The sequence below is a fragment of the Sinohyriopsis cumingii genome, chromosome 4 (assembly GCF_028554795.1).
Source record: "Sinohyriopsis cumingii isolate HCF-2022 chromosome 4, ASM2855479v2, whole genome shotgun sequence".
Classification (NCBI taxonomy): Eukaryota; Metazoa; Mollusca; class Bivalvia; order Unionida; family Unionidae; genus Sinohyriopsis; species Sinohyriopsis cumingii.
The window spans coordinates 7,936,964-7,962,296 of record NC_142964.1 but is presented as its reverse complement, the minus strand read 5'-3'; the positions used below and the strand labels follow the sequence as shown (position 1 = coordinate 7,962,296).

The window sequence follows — 25,333 nt, the reverse complement described above, 5'->3', positions numbered from 1 at the left end:
CGTTTGAATGGTTCTTTTATCATTCACAACTTTTATCAACGATGAAAATTTGTCACATTCGTGTTGCTGTTTGTTTGATGCATGCCATTTTATTCACTTGCCACTGTTTTGTAATTATTGGGTTGCCAAAAAGAAGGCTATGATCCATATCCTGTACTTCTGGTATTGGTTGTTACAGCCTCGATCTTTCTTTATAACACTATATGCTTCACGTTTGAGTTGTAACACGTTTACTTTATCGACATAATCGAACTAGTTATTTTATGCTTTGCAAATACATCGTTAATTTCTGGTTCTAAGTATAGTTCATTTTTAATAGAAAGTCATGAAAGAGGCCAGCATTAACACAAGGTTGGTTGTATTTTATTAACGGATAATTTAGCCTTTTCCTCTTTTGAATTATCTTTCTTGTGAATCTTGTCTCTTTGGAGTCTCTCTTTTTCTAAACGTATTTATCTTGAAATTGTTTCACATTCGTGTGATGCATGCCATTTTATTCACTTGCCGCTGTTTTGTAATTATTGTACAAACAAGGCTATGATCTATATCCTGTACTTCTGGTATTGGTTGTCACAGCCTCTATCTGTCTTTATAACGCTATATGCTTCACGTTTGATTTGTAGCACGTTTACTTTATCGAGATAGTCGAAATAGTTATTTTATGCTTTTTAATTTCTGGTTCTAAGTATAATTCACTTTAATACAAAGTCACAAAAGAGGCCAGCATTAACACAATGTTGGTTGTTACATTCGTATTTTATGACTGAATGTCCATGCAAAGAGAATAAACGTAGAAACGGTAAATTTAATTGACATTTTCGACGCATAAAAACAATTAAGAACAGAATTGAGTAATAATTTAAAATAAACACCTCTTTACCCCTGTCGTTGTAGCAAAACTGTCTGTAATGTAAACACTGCCTGACAAGATTTGAGTCGACGTACCAGCATATAGAATACACATACTATAAATACTACGAAATAAGTTTAAGGCCAAGGTTGAAGTACTCGTGTTTATCATGAAATATGGATATCTCGGTGTGAACTATTTACGAGATGCAACTATTGTTTGTATTTTGTTGAGCCAGGGTAAAAATATTAGCAGAAAAAATAATACTTTGGGAGCTGTAAGCACCCAATAAATCGACTGCCTATAATAGTTCCACTTCAGGATAAATTAGTTTTCCTACACTATTCCGCGACAATATAGTTGATCACTTTGCATCAGTAGCGAGCATTTCGTTCTTCATTTTCTAACTCGACTGTCTTTCTGCAATGCATTACTGAATTTGGTTTAACTGAACAAAGCACTCAGCAAAGTAAATATAAAATAAAAACATTTGGTTCTTTCACGTGAAAGTAGTTCATGTTAATGTCGAATTACGATAACAATTCTCTTTAAAATCGTTTTCAAAGTCATTTTTGCATCGATTATAGAAATGTTACCTAGATACTATTCCATCCGTTTTGCAGGTAAGATATAATTTTCTGAGATGCTCTTGTTTTTAAGTGTATGTACAAATGTCCGATCTTCCATCACATGCAACGGTTCATTCACTCTGTTCAGTTTTATTTCACGGCGTGCAACCTGTCGACATGTTTGTTGTTGTTATTGCTGTTGTATGGTATTTGGCAAGTAATAACATTCGACCTACAGATATATAGTTTGGTTTCAGTACAATTGAAGACACTTGAATGCTAAAAGGAGAAAATTAATAACAAAGTATGGAATAAGATTTACAAATTGTTATTTAGTGCTTAAATGGACTGAGTGTATATCAAAGTGTGTCTGCGTGTGTCGTTAGGTTCTGTGTTAAATATATTCAAGGAAGAATTCTTGCAATACATTTAGGATTTATATTTAAGTGGTATTGCAAGGGTTCATACAAAGGGTAGTAGGGCGAGTAGACAATTGTATTTGTACTATAGCAAACAAGATTTACTTAAGTACCTGAAGAATAGATTAATACTCGGATTACATAGAAACACATCAATAAAACCTAATAAAAATAATCTTGAAACAAAATTTCTAAAACCCTTACAAAAACGTCACTTAATAACTAGACGAAACATTACTTGATCTCCTTTTGATCCTTGCGAAAAGTTCAGCTGGAAACTTGAAAACGATTGGGTTCAAGTAAACATGCGGGTATTATTTTATGTGCTCAGGTTTTCCGGTTTTAATCCAGAAGGACTTGGTGAATAATTTGACAAATCAATGAATGGTTCGGTGAGAAAATATTCTGAATACTAGATTATGTATGAATGCTAGAATCTGATTGGATCATTCTATATATCATGTTCTACTTAAATATCACACGTTACCCAAAAGAGTCATTCCCTGCCTGATTGCCGAGGTAGAACAGCATAATCAACCATCAGTTTAACAACTACATCTGTTTATTTAGGTAAGTAACAAGTTCTGACTCTATTTCTGTAAACAAATTAAGATTTCGTCGCTTTTATAAATTAACATCTTTATCTTCACATTTTATCTTCGATTTACAATTTATTATGTTTGTGTATATGCTATTCATTCCATTTACAATTAAATATTTCAAATGAGATTGTCGTCTGTAAGAAGGTAGGAGATTTCATTTCGTTCTCAAATTTGATTCTTTCAATCAGTAGGACATTATATTTCCATAAGACGCTCTGTTGTATTTTTATTTTCGTTTCCCTCTTTCTAATTCTCAATGTCCATTTATAGATCACAATATTTAATCTGTCGTGGTTATATTTAATCTCGCAATCATCAATATTAATTTGAAATTTAAAAATAAAATAGGATCGATTTACGTATCTCTTTATTTTTATTAGATCTTCAAAGTTATCACATTCAAACTTATTGTGATCTGTTTAAGTTTGTCATATTATATATCAACGTTCATGTCAATCGAGATTTAGTTTATAATTTGAAATATTTGAACAAACAGGACCCTCTCGATTGTGTAAAAACATCAAAAGAATAAAACATTTGAAAAATAGTATCCGTCTATGTATAGATGGAATTCAATGAAAATCAACAAAACGCATCAAATCTTGCAATAAAGGACACAAATGTGAACGTGGGTCATTTCAAGGTGATTTGTTTGTTTGACCAAGCGGCGCGTTTACATTTACGAGGGGAATACCATACTAGAATCTTAGTTTACCCGAATATAATATCGGGCGGTGGAATTTTCGTCAAACATGATTAAAGTACCAGGTAGTGGAATTTCGTCCAACAAGAATATAATAGCGTGCAATGGAGTTTTTGTCGACCCGAATATTATATCGGGTATTCCACGTTTGTCATATTCATAACTACGATTACAGTGTCATACATTTACTCATTATAAACTTTTACATCTATTTTGTATAAACCACTCCGCCGAAACACTTTGTCGTTGACTTAAAGGGACGAGCTATATACTGATCGTTAATCTACTCATGTTATTCTCTACATTTATGTACTTCTGGGATAGGGACACGTATAAGATGAAGTTATTTGTATTTGAAACATGCAAAGTAGAGGGAAAGTATGCATACCGCTATGCTACTTTCGTATTTTATGACTGAATGTCCATGCAAAGAGAATAAAAGTTGAAATGGTAAATTTACTTGACACTTTCGACGCATAAAAACAATTAAGAACAGAACTGAGTAATAATTTTAAAAAAACCCACCTGCTTACCCCTGTCATTGTAGTAAAACTGTGTGTAAAGTAGACACTGCCTGACAAGATTTGATTCGATGTGTCAGCATATAGAATACACATACTATAAATACTACGAAATAAGTTTAAGGCCAAGTTGAAGTACTCGTGTATATCATGAAATATGGATATCTCGGTGTGAAAATAATCTTGAAACAAAATTTCTAAAACCCTTACAAAAGCGTCACTTAATAAATAGACGAAGACGAAACATTACTTGATCTCCTTTTGATCATTGCGAAAAGTTCAGCTGGAAACTTGAAAACGATTGGGTTCAAGTAAACATGCCGATATTTTGTTGTATAATTAGGACTTCCGGTTCTAATCCAGTATGATTTGATGCTTATTTGGGCAAAACGATCACTGATTCTGTAAGAAACTATTCTGAATACTAGATTATGTATGAATGCTAGAATCTGATTGGATCATTCTATATACCATGTTCTTCTTAAATATCACACGTTGCCCAAAAAAGTCATTACCTGCCTGATTCCCGAGGTAGAACAGCATAATCAACCATCAGTTTAACAACTACTTCTGTTTATTTAGGTAAGTAAACAGGTTTTGACTCTATTTGCGTCAAAAAATAAAAATTTCGTCGCTTTTATAAATTAACATTTATCTTCACATTTTATCTTCTAATTAAAATTGATTATGTTTGTGTTTTTTGCTATTCGTTCCATTTAAAATTAAATATTTCAAATGAGATTGTCACCTGTGACAAGGAGGGAGATTTCATTTCGTCCTCAAATTTGATTCTTTCAATCAGTATGACATTATATTCCCATAAGATACTCTGTTGTATTTTTATTTTCGTTTCTCTCCTTCTCATTCTCAATGTCAATTTATATATGACAATATTTAATATGTCGTGGTTATAATTTAAAATTAAATTAGTAAAGTTATTTACATTTCTCTTTATTTTTATTTTTTTATTATATCTTTAAAGTTAGTAAACATTAAAACGTATTGTGATCTGCATAGGTTTGTCATATTATATGTAAACGTTCATGTAAATCGAGATTTAGTTTATAATTCAAAATATTTGAACAAGCACAAGCCACACGTTCGGTGTGAAAATATCAAAAGAAGAAAACATTTGATAAATACTATCCGTTTATGTATAGATGGAATCCAATGAAAATCAACAAAACACATCAAATCTTGCAAGAAAAGACACAAATGAGAACGTGGGTCATTTCAGGATGATTTGTTTGTTTGACTAAACGGTGTGTTTACATTTACGAGGGAAACACCGTGCTAGAATTTTAGTCATATCCGAATATAATATCGGGCGGTTGAATTTTTGGCAAACCCGAAAGCTGATCAAAATGGCTGCTACCATATGGTCCAAAACTAAACCTAAACTAGTTTAAAGCATATCAATTTTGTGGTTTATTAACATAGGGCAGGAACATTTGCCAGAAAAGAGATTATTAAACCAGTTCTGAAAGTGCAATTATTGAATTATAAACTATATAAAAAGAAAAACGTATGTTATCTGCGTGTTTTATTTCCACGTTACCTTTGAAGTCCAGGAAGTGAAAATGACCATGAGGAACGAGCAGTACGGTCAAGCTGTAAACGCTACCACCAAAATTACACCTATCATCGTACACCAAAGTTAAGGAAATTTAAAGTTATTTTAACCATACCTAAGATACACAGTCTTTAAAACGTTGCCAGGAAAAAGCATATAAAACTCTAAGACCACTTACGACAGCACTACAACGCAAAACATACGGTAAAATATTACAGTCTTGTGTATTAAACATGGAATGCTCATCCATTAAGTTCACTGAAAATTATTTTCCCAAAGATTGCATTTGTAAACATATTTGTTGTACATATACCAAATATGCAAAGCGTTATGATCTTCCCACACCCACCCCGATTCTTCGCTGGGTCAATGCAAAGTAATGTCAGTCACAAAAACTATGATCGCTATGTTTTCCTCATATTTTCTTGAGGCAAGCGGTTTTTCAAATGCCAAAAATATTCCCTTATTCATTCTATATTCCATATTAACTGATGTATATTCTTCGTGAAAAAAATGAGAGCAGAAAATCACAGTTACTCGCAGCAACGACACTCATCATTCTTTACGTTAGCGGCAAATGAAGTGGGTGGAGATGGGGAACATTGCCTACGATCACTTATCGGACACGACGCCAGGCCTTAACCGTGTATGTTGCTCTGGGCGCTGTCCTTTCTAGATTTCAGCATATGTGCATCAGAAACTTTGAACCAACTCACCCATGGTCCGTTTTTGAAAGGCTCTTACACATTGCACATTTGATTTGTAGACACTGAACGATCTGAAGATGCAGGAGGCGGTGACCTTGCTAACCATTTGCTCGTTGATCCTCTGTCACGGTGCCACACCTAATCACAAAGTGATTACATTCAATGCCGCTTTGCAAGACAGCCTTCCGATGAAAGTAGAGAGAAGGGAGGCACTACTTAAAGGTGTGAAAGCTTCCGGTGCCGATGTTGTCTGCCTGCAAGAGGTAATGATACGAATCTCGGTGGAGGACGAATCAAAATTCTCGTTCATGTATTAGAGTATCATTTGTATTAAATATTATTTCTGCCCAGTATAATCAAAATTTCTCCTCTAGAATCTGGCGATGACACATTTAGTTATGTTTGTCTATTTGGTGGATACATGTATATATAAAGAAAATATTTTAATTTCTCTCCTCCTAAGAGTCAACCCAGATCCGCAGGTTACGATATCCATCGCCTTGCCAGCACGCACCAACTATCATTTACGTAATGAATATTTAGAAACTGAATTCAGTCTCATTTTATACGATGTGAACACCATGAGATTTGGAAGAAATTCATTTCTTTATTCATTCTTGTCCATACTTCATGTATACGATTTTAGAGTATAATTTGACAAACCCAACCTATTAGTCCCCCGATGACTCTCATTTGCGTGATCGGTTTGTAATCTGTAGTAAATTGTTAAGAGCTAACATACTGAACTTTCTCCAAAAATATATAAACCATTTTGAATCATAACTTCAAAGATATGTTCAATGTGTGTCAATAGCGATGTAAAAAATAATGTTCCCTCATCCCGCAAACTTATTCATGCCCCCTTCCTCCAAAAACTAAAATGTTTTTCTGATGTGAATCTCTGGACCGATATGGCCTTCGCATTAAATACCCACTAGCCAACTCCCTCACAACCCATCCCACAGCAGTTTTGGGTGTTGCTTGTGTGGTTGCTATATTAGCGTACTACCCGTCGAGTCTTCCTGTTTTCGACACACTTCCCATTTACATCCTTTTTACTTCTTACACTATTACTTCCGTGGCAATGCTGGTTAAAAACCCTACTATCACATCGAAAACGGACGTTTTTGTGGAAAACAACTAAAATTTTAATCACTATCCATTCGTAAACGGAAAGCAAATAGTTCAAATTAAGTATATAATATCAGATGCGTTATTAAAATGAAAACAAAGAAACTACCGTGCAAGTAAATTTGTAGATGGAACATCAGGTAGAATAAAGTAATGCTTTTATTTAAATTTAAAAATATATTTGACACTGAATTTAATGTAGAAAATATGGTAAACGCGTTTATCCTGTAAATATCTACAAATTGCAATAATAATTATCCACTAATAAACATCAATACCGACATGAATACATATTTTTATAAACAGTTTTAATGATGGCAGTGTCCGATATGAGTCACGTGGCAATAACATTTCAGTACTATCTGACGTTGACTTATGGCTAGAGGTCCATTTGCACTGTCAGAATGGTTTGTAAGAAAATTTGTATGACTATTTACTGCCTAGAATTAATCAAATTTAGTTGGGGGGTTTTAATTGAGATATTTTGATCAGTTCATGGCTATTCATAATAAGATAGGATATTTCATAATTTATTTTGTCCATGTGGATCATTGTAAGTCTAAACGGATAATATCGTCAAGACATCATTGAAAGATGCATTCTTGCGTGAAGCTTTAGCTTATGAGATAAAGTCAAAAATAGGAAGATACCGTTCTTCTATATATTTAATTTTAATTGTTTGTTAGCTTTTCATACTGATCACAAATTATGTATATCTGTATTCAGTACTTGACCTATGCCAAAAATCAAAACAATGGGGTACCTGACGAGAGATATTTATTTTGTCAACAACATAATACATAGCTTACACTTGTCTTAGACTATAAATTTAATATTCTAATCATTATCAATGGAAATAAACATGATTATGTCTATCTGAATGTAAATGTTAGTTTTCATTTGGAAATTCCTAAACTTGTTTGACAACTTTGAATGCTTCATAGAAGAGGCTGACCACCAACGCGGCTCTGTTATTGTTTCTTACCTTTGATATTATGTTGTTTACTTGAAACATTCTTTATTCCCGCTATAACATCAGACGAAGGGTCATTGTTTTTGCTGTGTTCAGTTTTTCATTTGGGTGGATTTATTTATTCAAATTAGTATTCACTATAAGTAGAAAGAACTCAATAATATTCTTGGCCTAAAACATTAATTTGGAATTATAGTGAAATCAGACAAGGAAATTTAGATATTAATGTGATACATCGCCACATTGGAACATTATCACATTCGAGATTACAGGCATATTAATACAATCAAAATTTGAACTTATTTGGAATCCCACTGGAATTCAAATGGAATTCTATAAACATTTAAATTTTAGAAAGAATTTTTATGACTGTTTAGGATTTAATTCACAATACTGTAGGGTTCTTTTTAAATTTTCACTCTGTATTCTAAGCAAATAAACTACTTGTTTAATTTTACATAATTTCTTGATTTTCGCTCTTTTCTGTTACTTAGCTTAGACCATGGAGGCGTAACAATATTATCGGTGTTGTTGTCGTCGTCGTTTTAAGTTGACGCCATTTTTTAAAGAGTATAATAGGATGTACATGGTGGCCAGTATTGCAGGTGGAGGAAAACCCCGGGCAAAGCTCGGTACGATCCACCGACCTATGAAAAGCTACTGGCAATCTTTCCCACATACTGGGATTGCGCGATTAGCCGAAACGAGATTCGAAATCACGCTGACAGATGCGAGATTGCATTGATCGGTAAAGGCTGGCCATTTAAACCAATCAGTCACTGACTAACACACTTAGCTTCCTATAAAACGGTGGGCATAAGATACAAAGCAAGTCATTTCTTCATAATATAATATTATTAGCAACCTAAAACGTTATTCCGTTACCAATTTCGCTTTTGTTCAGTAAAAACAAAATGTTTGATATTTATTTATTTATTTTCAGGCTTTGTACCAGATAAAAGTTTGCTTTCCTTTTTATTGTTCAGTAGGTCCTTGACTCTCGTTTATTCTTTCCATGTTCTGTAAGCAGAAAACTGTACATTGTCATCCAACATCTAGAAGTTGAAGCGTTAAAAAAGAATTCGTTACGCTTATTAATTTCATATTTAATCATGTTCTATATTGTTCCTGGTTGACCCTTATTCTGAACATCTTCTTACAAACTTGACGCCGTGAAAACAGACCTGTAATTTCTACACGGTGATTCACATTCTAAAATAAACTCTCATTTTCTAATGCCTTTACAGCAAAAGCATTATTATTACAAAACAATTCAGAGATTTAAAAGTAGAAACATTGTATAAAATAGTCAGCAATCGGCACAAGCATGGTAAATGCTGAGCAGCCTCTGAGCTCTGATAGGACAACAATAGATTGGAACAATGCATCGGTATACAAGAAAATAGTGCACGTGGAAAAGCGGAAGACACGCTGAATGAATTTTTCATTTTGAGTGAATACCTTCCTCTCCCAAGGTTCAATTGTGTTAAACCACGTTGTACTGTAATAATACAGAAACAGAAACGCCCAAACATCTCAGGTGAATCAAATTAGCTGGTCAACACGCAAGCAAGACCATTTGATTCCGTAGTCGGACACGTTTTGAGTTGCCAATAAAGTCTTTTAATGCTAGATCCGCTAGTTAAATTTTAGAACTTTTTATTTTTTAAAATATATTTTTCCAAGGAAATTTATGTAAGAATAATATCCGGAAATGTTCGCAAGATTGTTTCAGGATTAAGTTTGTGGGAGTAGCGTTTCGAGAGAAACAAGAGCACCACGTGTTTAATTTGTTTAGGAATGGCATCTTTGAAGATGTGGAATCATTGTCCTGCTATTAAAGACTATATTTAGTTGCAAAAGAAATGTGAAAAAATACTTTTAGTTACAAAATAAAGAAGCCCAGATCAACGTTTTGAGCAAGGGGGTAACTGAGAATCAGTTAAATTATCCTCCATCTTAACACTAACTAAATTCTTAGAAACAAATCCAAGGAAAATAGCTACCCTCCCCATGTATGTATCTATTCAAAGAAAAGGGGAACTAAAGCCCACGTGAAGGAAATGCATAATTAAAAGTTTACACATTCATTTTTTATCAAACTCAATATTAACATCGTATAGAACGAATTTAAAAATGAATGAAAGAGAGAAAAACAGTAAAGCATTAAATGATATGAAATAATTAGGACATTGTAATGGATGGATCATATTTTATACAGATTCATCGCATTTACGTATAAAAGTGACCTGACAAGGTGTCTGAAGCGGAAAGCTGCTTCGCATTGCTTTCAATAAGGCGCATTTTTCAACATATTGCGGAAAAGAAAACTGTTCATTATTAAATACGGTAGTATAATCGCTCAGTATGCATATATAGTTTCAACGGATCAGAAAAAAAAGAGTATTTTTCACGAGCTAAATGCGGACGTTCAACATATATCGAATAACGCAAGAAAAAGGAACAGATATTTAACATTTCGGAATCGAAATACAACTAAACGTTAAATTCCGCTTGCCTAGAGAATAAGGTCTCGTGCACCATAGGACATTCTCTTCAACCTTAATCGACCCTTTTCGGTAATGATAGCATGGCCAAGCGGATTAGGATGTGGGTACATGGGAGCTTTGCGATAGATGCTGTCAATCGCGATAATAGCCAGATTGTACTTTTAACGAATTATACTTCTCTAACCGCCTTCTTTATTGTCTCTTAAGAAAGACTTTGTTTACGTCGGAACTTAAGGAAACATTGCTTATTTCCCAGTACAGCTTTCCACATTGAGATGTAGGCCTATATGCGTACTCGTGTATTTCCTTCTTCTCTATCTTTAGTGCTGTCCTTCTTTCTAATTCTTTATATTGTGTATGTAATTGTTTAACAAATGAACAGATTAAATCATGTATTTCAGGTGTTTGATAGCTCTGACATTGATTGGTTGAGGACAGGACTTTCGGAAAACTATTTGTATTCACTCAGTTTCATGCATCAGCCGGATACCCCTCGAAAGGATAGAAATGAACCTCCGTGCAAAAGCCCAGAATTTTCCGAATTCCTTACATGTGTATCGACTAACTGTTTGCAGTTTGACACAAGCGTTGAAGAGCAGAAATTTGCTTTCTACGGCTGCTTACAACAGCAATGTGCAAGGCAGGTGTTTAGCCTGCCACAAGAGTGCTTGACGTGTTTATTCATCCGAAAAGATATGAATGAGGCACGTGAAGTGTAAGTATTAATATATATATATATATATATATATATATATATCAGATCAGTTCTGCTTTCAGCACATAGCAGTTGCGATTATTTTATTGCTTTTTGTCCATTTTGACGTTAAATGTGTGTGTGTGTCTGTGATTTGGATTTGTAATGTAGCTTTAACAATATTTCAGTCAGATCGCTACGATTTCTGCAGTGTGACAGTTTATTGTCATGTCTAGCACTTGAGGCATCATTTATCAGACATGTCGCACGATGTCCCACCCAGGCACACTATGCTGACACCAGGCCGACCAGTCCTAACGTTAACCTCTTAATGCTGAGCGCCAAGCGAGGTAGCTGTTAGAACTATTTTTATACGTCTCTGGAATGACTCGGCCGGGGATCGAACTCTCGACCTCCCGCATCTGAGGCGGACGCTCTAACCACTAGGCTACCGGAGCGGTTTGACATTAAGTAATCACGCTCTCAGATGTTGAGTTACATAAGGAAACTTTGTAAGTCAGTGAATTACGTTGGTTGCTGGCTTGCATACTTCGACGTCTTTTAACACATTATTTGTTATATCATGCCGTGGAAATGAGAACTAAATACATTTTGCAAAAATACACCAACGCATCAAAAAAGTCAAGAGGATGTGACTACATTCTGAATATTGCAGTTTTTGACTTTAATCTACTGTTTTCAGTACCTGAGAACAGCAGTAAATAATGTCGCCCTTTCTTGCAACATGTACATTTTCCTTCATATTATTTTGAAGAATTTCTTGCCCATAGAGGTGTGTGGGACAGAAGCTTTGATAGGATCCATGAGCTCGAAACATCCAGCTGCTCGTGCATTTTAAGCGTTTTCAGCCATACAATCTGACAAATGAAAACGTACCGTATCTTGATATCGTTTCGCTCTCATTGCTTTCATTGTTTTAGAGGGGAATTACCCCCCCCCCCCGCATTTAGAGCAGGGGTTTATTGCTGTGCGAACGCTTGCGAACGGCGTTCCCTTACCTTTTCTCACGTTCCCTTACTGTTTGCGCTCTCCATTGTTCTCACATATCTGAGTAACATACTTTAGCACATCTACACTGATCTAAAGTATTTCTGAGTGCCGATTAATGCAGCTTCGAATTGCGTTCTAGTCAGTGGCAGATCTAGATAAAATACAAGTAAACGTACACATTTAACTCGATATCCTATTTGCTTCTTTCATCAGGTGTCATTTAAATTCTACGACGATGATAAACGTGCCGGGTCTTTTGTTATTCAGCAAGCGTCAAATGCTAAACGCTAAGGCAGTAGAGTATCATCCGGATGTTAAGGAGATAGCAAAACGAGGCTATCTTCAAGCACATGTAAGTGATTTTCAAACGAATGACATATCTATATTAATATTTCGTATTCACTTTCTTTGATATTTTTTGCATTGAGACCGCAATCTTTATATTTATTTCAGATCAATCCAAATGTTATTTGAACAGCTGTTATAATATTAACCATATGTCCTTTTGTTAATGTAGTCATGTTTCTCTGGCTATTTATTTATTTATTTATTTATTTATTTTTTTATTTATGACACTTTGGTGCGTTTGGGATTATCTGCTTTAACATTTGCTTCAAAAGATCCTAATAACTATGCTGGAATAAGATACAACTATCATGTGTAAATTTACGTTTCATTCCACTGAATAATATTGCTATAAACTTATTAAGTTTATTGTAGCTCTCTTTCGTATGTTCATCAATCGTATTAGTGTGTTGGTGCATGGATAGCGTAGCATGAAATGTAAAGAATATTTTACCGAATATTTGAGCTTTTTTCAGATCAAGACAATAGGTACAGTTGTGTGCACGCATCTATCAACACCTTTCTTGGGAAACCTCTATCCTGAAGGTAAATTTTTAAAAAAATTGTAAGAAGAGAATAATCAAGAAATATAAATTTTGTACAAACGTTTCAAATCATACCTCAGACTGGCTTTTCTCTCCTCTAGATTTAGTTTTATTGCTGAAATGATGATGAAAAACAGACTTTTTCTACTGCTAAACTTTTGACTTTTGTTTATTTGCTGGAAAGAAGACTACACAAATTGTATCAGGGCAAAATAGTTAGGTTTGATATCTTTTTATTCCTGGGCTTCTGGAACAAAAAGGCGGGGACCATTTGGTGCTGTCCGTTTAGACGTGCATGCTTGTGTTTGTGCGTACATATTCGTGTATCGTCGAACACGTAACCAGGTACCGTTATAAAGAGACTTGAATCTTTGGGTTATAATTGGGATTGGTCTACAGATATATACAAGGCTTCTCGAATTTGTGGGGGTGGAGAGGGAGATACATTTTCATCTGTATAATTATATCTAAAATATATTCTCATTTTAAGAAGACATTTTAATATCTTAAGATACAATATATATGATCTGTTCATGTTCAAACTGGGTTTAGAATCTCGATTCAGTCTTGAGGATGGAGCGAATGGGAATGCGGTCCCTAGATGAAATCTCGAAACCATTTAAATCTCCACCTTACAACTATACCTAACTCATTTACTCTTTATTAAACCACATATACATTACTTGGCTCGACAGACAAATATTTAGATATTGCCACAGGTGGTCCTCGGTCTATATCGAAGAGGATGTACGCCATAATTATAAGCATGTGCTTTTTTAAAATATGCAATGTATATAATTTCCTCTATTGTGTATTTTCTATGTGTGAAAGATATACATTCTGGGTTGCACCTTTGTAGCTGCCAATAACTATTTCTAAGTTCAAGATGCGTGATGTTGGAATATTGCAATTTCATCATACCAATTTCTGTGTGAGTGATTATATGTGCATGTTTTTAATATTACAGATCAATACATTATTCATTGTATCTTTACATCTCTCAATATCTTCATCGCATGTTGACAATTCGTTTGATGCCATATGTTAATTACCATAACGGTAATATACATAACATCCTTTAATTTGAAAGTTACAAGTAAGAAGTAATCATAATCCAAAACATGTCCTGGCTAATTTGCCCTGCCTCGCAAAAAATTGTTTGTTTGTTTGTTTTTAAATCCTCATTCATTGCTCTAGCAGTGACTGAGTGATTATATGTCTATTTGTATTACACACGCTAGGATTCTTTATTGTGTCTTTCTAACTCTATATATAGTGGGGACGAAGGGCGTTGAATGTTACTGTTTACTGTTACTGTTCCTATTTTTGCCCATGTACACAAACTGTAACTAATGCATATCATACTTCAGTTAAATTAACTTATTTTGGTTTTTGTAAAGTTTGAATTATTACATTTAAACCGCAATTATTATAGTTCGACGTTTTTTTTTTGACAAGTCGGTATAGCATCTGCAACATCGCTACCGGCTCATACCACCCATCCTTCTCCTCCACCCGTCCCCATCTCTCTCTCTCTCTCTCTCTCTCGCACTTCGATCACAATTAACGTTCTTCATTAAAACACCAATTGTGAAGTCAACATGAAATATTTTTAACAAATCAATAAGATTCTTAATTTCAATTTGTAACATTACTGTCTTGGTAAAAATGAAAGTTTTAAAAACATACAATTCAATGACTGCTAATATTCCGCATCATTATTGTATTACTGCATAAGAATGTATAGCTATGAACACAGAGTTACAAATAAATGAACAATGCAAGGTGGTCATTTATTCTCATAAACTGATTAAACTTTCTCTTGCCAGAAACATTTTCCAGATGCTTCATCATAAAAACGTCACATAATGCTCTCTTATGAAGTTATTCACGTAATCAGCCACTAGCGACTTTGACGCATTCTTTGGTTTAAAATGGACAGTATGTATTGGTAAATGAAGTTAAATGTATATCATAGATCCCTGATAACACACGCACACACACACACACACACACACACACAAACAAACAAACACGCGCCAGCGCGCGTGTGTGTGTGTGTGTGTGTGTGTTTGCCACAGTATGTACATATGAGTGTTAGAGAGAGAGAGAGGTAGAGAGAGGGGGAAAGGGGTTAAAAACTTGGAAGACTACGTGATTTTATTGAACTTTTGAAAAATTCTTCTTTATTTTAAAATCCCCAGTCAATTAATCTGAGATATGAGTGTCAATTTAAAATAAGTGCGGTACAACAACAACAACAACAACAACAACAATAATAATAATAATAATAATAATAAAGATAATAAAGATAAACATGAATTAGGAAAACGGAGAAGACGCTGGAACTACTAACGAATGGTGAAGGTTACGAATTGTTACTCCACATGCAGAGGGACTATACGTTTATGCACACACACACACACACACACACACACACACACACACACACACACACGCGAACAACAATAATATCAACAAGGGAAACAATACTCTAGGACAAAGAAGCGTCTATATTGTGTTTATTACTTATCAATTTTTTTGTTGACGACCGATCCGGTTTCCAAGTGGTTAGAGCGTCCGTCTAGGATGTGGGAGGTAGTGGGTTCGAACCCCGGCGCTCAGCATTAAGATGTTAGTGCTAGGACTGGTCGGCTTGGTGTCAGGATAATGTGACTGGGTAGGACATCATGCTACATGTCTGCGGAATGATGCACCAGTGCAAGACATCACTATAACTGCCACACTGCAGACATCGTAGCGATATGACTGAAAATCGTTAAAGCTACGTAAAAATGCAAATCACACACACACGAGCGCGCGCGCGCTTTGATGACTCATTAATGCAGGCCTCATCCCTTTATCAGTCCACATTGAGTAGAAATTGCAAAATAGCGGACCTACTGTCATTCTATTCGTTAATATAACGGCGCCCTCTGTTGGAGCAATAATTTATTGAAATTTGCATCATGCTAACAGAAATTTTGCAACTGTCGCTGTGCTACAGTGGAATGTCCGAGAAATCAAACATTTTACCAATACGATACTTAAGAGTTTGCTATCAAATGAAATCTGCAAATTGTAAAGTGGAAATTCAGAGTTAGGAAGACACAATTAAGAATCCTAACGTGTGTAACAAAGCTCCACATAGAATCAATCTCATGGAACCATAAGACAGGACATTGCAGCACAATTATATCAAACTTAACAATTTAGTAATAAATGATGGCCGAGGTAAAAGTACAACTCGGAATGTATATCCGATATACCTAGAAAAGACAAACAAAGAGTAATGTAAACTACATAGTATAATAATAAAAAATATATCGTGACGATGCAATGGTCAGAAAGTAAGTAACAGAAAGAAGCAAAACCATCACGTTTTGTAACACTTAACAATTATCAAAGACATAAATTAAAAGGTGAGAGGAACTTACAGTAGTATAATGTGAATCCAGAATAATCCTGATTAAATTCTATTAAAGTCCTAAGTGAACGAAAAGTTCTGTATAAATTGTTAAACCGGAAATGAAATTTTCCGCCAAAAAGCGTGACGTTATTAAGATTTCATCGTCCACAACTCCTTCTAATAATTCACAACAGTTTCCAGTATAATAGTATAGTCCAAATAATGAACACTTTCTATTTCCACTGAACAGTCCAAACAAATGTTTTTTTTCCTCTCGAATAATATCTAAGTAAACAAAACACGCATGAGGACCTACAACAGGGACACAAGAAATGAGGATGACTACAAAAATCGGAAATAATGTGATTGCTCAGTTCTCTCCTTATATCTAGCTTTTATTGCCACTAAATTTCAAAATATACCCCACTTGATGGATCTTACTACTCATTTTATCTCGAAATTGCCTATTCATGTGACTCAGCCCGACCAATGGGAATTTACTGAATTCTTCTAGAAACGCCGAAACCCCATCAGCTAGTGAGAAAATAGTTCAATGGCGCCATTAAGAATAATTATCAATTTTATTACTAATAATTGTCAATACATACGTAAACATGCGTTTACAGATCCCATGTAATTTTTGCTCTCAACAGACTCGGGTCGTAGGCCAATTCAACTAACGATATTCTGTACAATTTACAAGCATGAATATTAAATAAAATATTGTACCAGGATTTAAGCAAAACTATAGATATACATAATAATATACATAAAGTTATGGCGGTAATGCTCCTCCATAGTTGTATACCTACCACCACTCCCACCCTACATCCCCATGGGCACATATTGAATGGGGTGGGATAAAAAGAGAATCGTATGGATCTGTTTAGCAAACGCTCATAGATTTTTAGCGTCAGTTATAAAGGTTCTAACAGCTTATGCTACATACAACAGAGGGTTTTATCCTGCATGAAATGGTCACCGAAATGGAAACAATCTTCAATAAATAATGCCCCCAGTTAAACGAGTGCTGGACCTTGCATTTGCTGGAACCGAGGTTTGAATCTAGGACCTCAAAGGAGTAAAGTGTGTGTATTGCTACTGTATTATACAGGCCTTAGAGCATCACATACTTTATAAACCTTGGTTGATGATAATTTAAAGTATATATAAATAGTTTGTACTTTACAACGTAGCGACATTATATCCAACCAAATGAGGTTACGTCTTCAGATCGTGTACAAATTGTACCTAGTCTTCTGAGTCAAGTGTAGGCACAAAAATGGTGACATGACGATTAGCGACAGCGAGCTATCTAAGTTGTGTTAGTTTTTATTTTTATACTTTTTTAGCATTCCACCAGTATGGTAACTATACAGCTCAGAACCGGGCAGAGGTTGACAAACTCCTTGCAGCTATCAAAGATAAAACTCGACTGGTGCTAGCGGGAGACTTCAACACAGGCCCCGAACTACCTGAAAGCAACGTGTGTTCTGAACTGCCAGGTAATCTCAAATAACTGGGTAACTTATAAAACAAGACCGTTGTAAATTCAACCTTGCGATTCGCAAAGACACAACAGAATATATATATATATATATATATATATATATATATATATATATATATATATATATATATATATATATAGAGAGAGAGAGAGAGAGAGAGAGAGAGAGAGAGAGAGAGAGAGAGAGAGATTATGTGAAGCCCCGAGTGACCGAGTGGTCTAAAGCGCTGTCCGTTACGGATCACTGCCATCTCACCTCTGTCTGCGTGGGTTCGAGTCTCGGATTCAGCCAATGTGGGTATGAGAGAAAGCTTGCCAGTATCTTCTCGTGGGTCGGTGGTTCTTTCTGGGGTTATCCCGGGTTCATCCTCCACCATTAATACTGGCAGCCATCTATAGCCTATCGTGTGCTGAAAAATGGCGTTAAACCCTACAACAACAACAAGTGATTATGTAGGTATGTATGTGCGGGTGTGGTTGGGTGTTTGTAGACAGCATTGACATGCATACAACTTTTGAACGTTATGCAAGTCGCTTCTGAATAAACCAAATTTTGAACGTAATTGTTAAATTAAGTTAAAACTTGACCGTGAACGTTTCAAATGTAAGTTAGCACAGAGATTTTGTAATATTATAATTCATTTTGACTTTTCCAGACTCTTATGAAGCCTTAACCAGCACTAAAGCCAGACTGTCTCACACTGTCATTAATAAGTGTACCTTTTGTAACGGCAACACATGGCTTCAACAAGACTGCGACTGGACTATTGACCACATCTTTCTACGGGGTCACACCCTTATGTGTATTACGGTAAGGAAGACTTGTCATATTTATATTGGTTTTTATTAATATAATCCATACTAAGAGCAAGTGGGAGTAAAAATCGGTTTTCCGATTTCTTGAATGCATATAAACAATTGCAAGCCCGAAACGTTTAGACACAGAGAAAGGACACGCAACACATCTGGTATCTTCCAATACATAGCAAGACCATATTCATGCACAGTGGGGCTTGTTTTAGAGCAGATACTATTGTTTAGATTAATGCATGTTTGTTTTATAGTTTTACAACTTTTTGCTCAATATGTACACGTTTGCTTCTTAAGTCGAATGTGGAGACTAATAGTTCAGGACTCTATTGGACATGAATTATGGAAAATGAAAACATCGACTCTATAGAACGTGTATTAATAAAAATGAAGAAACACAGTTTTTTAGTTATCATTGATAACACAAGATGTTCGGTTTGTACGTAAATGAACATTCTGAATTAGCAAAAGTATTGTCTGAACAAGATCTTAGTACCCTTATAAATGCAAAGAATGATTACGCATTAGCATAGCATGTCAAAATGGTCATTTAGAATGGGTATATTTACTTATAGGTATTAACATTATGGATCTAATATATAGAAAAGGTCATCCATTGCAAGAGGTCATACAAATGTTACACATACACGGTATATTATCTAATGAAAGACTGGACGATAGTTGTATGATATATTTATAAGAAGAATGCAAACATTTCTGTTTTCTTGAATGATTAATATAATGGATGGTTATTTCAAAAGAAACCATTGCCCAATGTGTAAACGCCCAGTACAATTTAATACATACATACTACTTTAAGCTTGGGTTTCATAACCGTTTAGCTTTTAACGCTTCAAATAAATCTGGAAAGACTCCATATAGCTTGTTTTCTTTATTGGTTAATGTATTTGTGTGAGAAAATATGAACGATGTTTTTTTCTTCTAAGATATACTGCACGGGCATGGAGTACAGTATTATTCCGAAAAAACGAGTTCATATTTTCCCGTACAAATGCAATAACGTTTAATTATATACTCATTTCGTTTTCTTACCTAAGGGTTAATATTAAAGGAATACACTACAAGAAACAAAGTAATTGAATTCATGCTGTATTTTAAAATAAATACACAATTGTGGATTCATCAATACACTGTGGCAATATTAACGCGAACATAGCACCGCCCAGCGATCTTTGAACTTCGTCGCGCGATCAACAATACTTTATTTCTGTAAGTCTTATTTTGGTCTGCTTAAAATTGGAATGAAGTCATAATTTTACTAAATCCGCATTTACCAATTTTATGATTTTCTGTAACCGCTATATAAACTTGTTACAAGATCATGTGGTGGTTAACAGCTGTTTTGCTGGTCAACATTTGTATGGCATTACATTACATTAGATCGCAAAACTAAATATGTGTATTTGAGCTTTCCAAGAATAGACAAAAATTCACAGTACGTTTTGTTTATTCTGATAAATATCCACGCCATATACTTGTACTAACGGTTGAATTAAAAGTTTGTTAAAAATTGTATGCATAAAGCAATGCCAGTGAATGCATCAATATTTGTCAATCGCGATCCAACCACATAGGTGTTATGATAACCTAGAGGCAACATGATGTTCCTCTTATTATCATTATCTTCAAGTATTTAAGGTTTCAAATGGTATATCTTGATTGTCTCGTGTACTTCCAAATAAACCTGTTTCAGCAATGAAAATATAGTCACCTTTAAACAGGATGATTTTCTCATTAATTTGTTGAAGGGTTTGTTTGCTCATATCTTGTATTTATTTCTGTTAAAGCCATTGATGTGCTGTGTAAAGATAAGCGCCGCCTACGTTGGCGATACTATATAACGCTAACTGGCTTCCTGCAGGAACAGATACAAAGAACTGTGACACATGTATTTTGGTTGTTAGCGTATTTTCATGTTAACAATAGTTTAGAAACTATTTAAATATTTTGTTATTTCACCATTCAAAGTCCAATAAAATATTTTGTTTTCTTTATATCACAGATACTAATATATGCATAAATAAGCTCCACACCTTCCTCTGTGAAGACAAACCAGTTTTAAGAAATGTTATTCGATGATATGTTTATATTTCCTGGCTCATCTTCCCCAACACCAGTGTCGGTGTTTCGAATTACATTGTATTGTGGTGTGGTATTTAAATAATAAATTAATAATAGTTTCTACCATAAGATAAAAATATATTTGGGCTTTTGTTACCCACATAAAATTTATTAAGACAATCTTTCCTCACCAGCTGGGTTACTGACATTCAAGATAAGATTATTATCAATGTTCAAATCTCCTTTTATAATATTGCCACTCTTGTTCAAATAATTGCTATCCACCAATATTTGTTGCAGTAAGATTTATAGCTTTAATTGCTAATAACTTGATGTTCTATTTATGCACATATTTAATTTGCCTGTTAGTATATCGCCAGATTCTCAACGTAATTGTCATGGCTTACCTGGGGCCCCGAGTGACCGAGTGGTCTAAAGCGCTCTCCGGTACGGATCACTACCATCTCACCTCTGTTTGAGTGGGTTCGAGTCTCGGATTCAGCCAATGTAGGTGTGTGAGAAAGCACGGGTTCTTCCTCCACCATTAATACTGGCTGCCATGTATAGCAACATCTGTGCTGAAAAATGGCGTTCAACCCAACAAAAACAACAACAACATGGCTTAACTGATAATGTTGTCTGGTACCTGTACCTAGACTAGCATTACGGTTGCCAACATTCCAGACTATATTACTGGATATTAACTACTTCGTAAAACCCTATATTACTATAATTCTTTAAAGCAAAATGTAGAAGTATTTGTTGTCTTTTCTCAACAACAGAACTGGTACTGTTTAACAGATGGATAAAGTGATTGAAACATGGACGTCTGAGTTGCCAAATTTAAGCATAATGATTTTCCAGTGGCTGTAATATAATCACATCTACGAATTCGTGCGTTGTATGTGTGTAATTTTTAAAATAAGTCACCTATTAATGTGTCAAAATAAGTTCTAAAATAACCTATTAGCTGATTATACACATGCAGGATTAATAAAATCTATGCTGGGGTTCAGCCTTGTAGAGATACTTTGTATCCCTGGGGTATAGCCTTGTGGAGAGACTATTTATCCCTGGGGATTAGCCTTATGTGGAGACTATGTATCCCTTGGGTTTAGTCTTGTGGGGAGACTATGTATCCTTGGGGTTTAGGACTTGTGGGGAGGCTATGTATCCCTGGGGTTTAGCCTTTTGGGGAGACAATGTATCCCTGCAAAAAACTGAATACAAACACTGAGATTATTTTTCTAACCCAATTGTTTCCAATTAAATTAAAGTAACCCTGGTTGTTTGCAGTATAGTTAGCATAATTTACACATGTAGTATTAATTAGCTACTATTATTGCCTCTCACTTTGTATAAAGCTCATCAGATCTTATATACTTTTATGAAAATCCGAATAATTACCAAAGTAGGATCTATATATATTTGCCTCTCTTAGAAAAAGTCATGAAAAATGTATAATTGTGATGTGTTAGAAGTATTGCACAACGTCTAGCTTGGAGCAACTTGCTGTTATTGTTCATATAAATACCGCCCATTAATACAAACATGTTAATAAGGGCAATGAGGTTATCTGTCAACCCTAAGTACACACATGAAAATAGAAACCATACAAACATTTGAAATTATTACTGTATTATCACATTTAATCCACTGATGTCATATGAAAATAACAGTAAGTTAATTATATCTTTTATAAAGTTAACTTTTAGCTTTCATCAGTTCTTATTTTGGAAAATGTTCTATGGAAGGCAATGGTACGATACTGTACAGTAGACCTACTGGGTACACTTATAACAATGTGCGTAGTAACTGTGGAGATTTCTAGTTCATGACTTTGTTGCAACTTTATATTTTCTGCCCTGGAAATATGGCAAGTTTTGCTATCACTAGTGCAATGACACAGTGCACGGATTAGCATGTAGACTACTGAATGAACCACTCTGTTTGGTAAGGCAGAGTTTTAATTTCCAGTCGCATTATATTTGATTCAGCTGGGGTAGATTTTTGGCTGGGGTTTGACAAAGCAGAAACCAGTTCAATATTTTTATTTCTGCTTTTCATCTTTCAAAAATAAAATTTCCACATAGATTGAAATAACAAACATTTCAATATTCTCCTTTTGCTTGCCTTTGTCAGTGCCATTTAAATACTGTTGTGTTTTTAATTACATTTATCCAACATTCGTCATAAAACATCCAAAACAATTTTGTATCTTTTGCTGAAAGTACATATTTCGTAATGGTCATTTAGATCTTTCAAGAACCAGAGCTTCACTTCATTATAAATCTGGCACATTTTCATGCGAGAAAAAAATGTTTTTAATGTTTCTGAAATTTACTCTTCTGGTTTACTAATTTACAAAATGTATGTAATATTTTGGTTTAGTATACTTCAAAGTTATTTACTAAATGTGTAATTTCTTCACCATTAAATCTTTTATTTTGTCCTCAACTGGGTTAGCCGTCCTAAGAACTATTTTAAATATTCCTCTGTCCAGTTTGTCGTGTATAATTTTTTCAAACGTTCATTGTTTTCTGTGACATTCTTACCATATTTGCTTTTCATTATTCAAAAATAGAATCCACATAGAGATTCAAATAATATTTTATATTTCTCCTTTTGCTTGCCTCTATCGGTGCCATATAGATTCAAATATTTTAATTTTCTCTTTTGCTTGCCTCTATCGGTGCCATTTTAATACTGCTGTACTTATAATATTTATCCAACATTTGTCTTAATACAAACAGTGAGATTATTTTTCTAACCCAATTGTTTCCAATTAAATTAAAGTAACCCTGGTTGTTTGCAATATAGTTCGTAGAATTGACACATGTAGTATTAATTAGTTACTATTATTGCCTCTCACTTTGTATAAAGCTCATTAGATCTAATACTCTTTTAAGAAAATCTGAATAATTATCTAAGTAGAATCTAGATATATATGCCTCTCTTAGAAAAAGTCAAGAATTTTTTTAATAATTGTTATGTGTTGGAAGTATTGCACATTGACTAGCTTGGAGCAACGTGCTGTTATTGTTCATATAAATACCGCCCATTAATACAAACATGTCAATAAGGGCAATGAGGTGATCCTTCAACCCTAAGTACACACGTGAAAATAGAAACCACACAAACATTTGAAATTATTACTGTATTATCACATTTAATCCACTGATGTCATATGAAAATAACAGTAAGCAAATTAAAACTTTAATATAGTTAACTTTTAACTTGCATCAGTTCTAATTTTGGAAAATGTTCTTTGGTAGGCAATGGTACGATACTGCACAGTAGGCCTACTGGGTACACTTCTAACGATGTGCGTAGTAACTGAGGAGATTTCTAGTTCATGACTTTGTTGCAACTTTATATTTTCTGTCCTGGAAATATGGCAAATGTTGCTATCACTAGTGCAATGACACAATGCATGGATTAGCATGTGGACTGCTGAATGAACCACTCTGTTTGGTAAGGCAGAGTTTTAATTTACAGTCACATTATATTTTGATTCAGCTGGGGTAGATTGTTGGTTGGTGTTTGACAAAGCAGAAACCAGTTTAACATTTTTATTTCTGCTTTTCATCATTCAAAAATAAAATTCCCATACAGATTCAAATAACATTTTCATTTTCACCTTTTGCTTGCCTCTATCAGTGCCATTTAAATACTGTTGTGTTTTTAATTACACTTATCCAACATTCGTCATAAAACATCCAAAATAATATTGTGTTGTTTGCTGAAAAGTACATGATATTTCTTAATGGCCATTTAGATCTTTCAAGAACCAGAGCTGGACTTCATTATTAATTTGACACATTTTCATGCTAGATTTTTTTTTCAAAAAAGTTTCTGAAATTTACTCTTCTGGTCTACTAATTTACAAAATGTATGTAATATTATGGTTTAGTATACTTAAAATGTATTTATTAAATGTGTAATTTCTTCACCATTAAATCTTTTATTTTGTCCTCAACTGGGTTAGCCATCCTAAGAACTATTTTAAACATTCCTCTGTCCAGTTTGACGAGTATAATTTTTTCAAACGTTCATTCTTTTCTGTGACATTCTTACCATATCACGTAATTGTAATTTTTGCTTTTCATCTTTCAAAAATAGAATCCACATATAGATTCAAATATTTTAATTTTCTCGTTTTGCTTGCCTCTATCGGTGCCATAAAGATTCATATATTTTTATTCCTTTTGCTTGCCTCTATTGGTACCATTTTAATATTGCTGTACTTATAATATTTATCCAACATTTGTTTTAAAGCGTCAAAAATATTTATTGTGTTGTTTGCTGTAAAGTACATTATAGTTGTTAATGTTCAAATAAATCTTTCAACAATGAGACCTTCACCATC

The 25,333-nt window shown here is 34.3% G+C and overlaps 2 protein-coding genes across 2 annotated transcripts in view; both read left to right on the top strand.

Annotated features, from left to right (window-relative positions):
• Positions 1-25,333, top strand: part of LOC149800583 (uncharacterized) — a 28,777-nt gene that overhangs the window by 1,813 nt on the left and 1,631 nt on the right. The window contains exons 2-7 of the mRNA XM_089954440.1: positions 6,004-6,207; positions 10,960-11,273; positions 12,477-12,615; positions 13,085-13,154; positions 17,915-18,067; positions 18,729-18,883. Of these exons, the coding sequence (XP_089810566.1) occupies positions 6,004-6,207; positions 10,960-11,273; positions 12,477-12,615; positions 13,085-13,154; positions 17,915-18,067; positions 18,729-18,883 (1,035 nt within the window). The remainder of the gene's footprint in view (positions 1-6,003; positions 6,208-10,959; positions 11,274-12,476; positions 12,616-13,084; positions 13,155-17,914; positions 18,068-18,728; positions 18,884-25,333) is intronic.
• LOC149800582 (uncharacterized) overlaps positions 2,387-25,333 on the top strand; it is a 77,784-nt gene continuing 54,837 nt past the window's right edge. The window contains exon 1 of the mRNA XM_089954537.1: positions 2,387-2,408. The gene's annotated coding sequence lies outside the window, so the exon portion shown is untranslated. The remainder of the gene's footprint in view (positions 2,409-25,333) is intronic.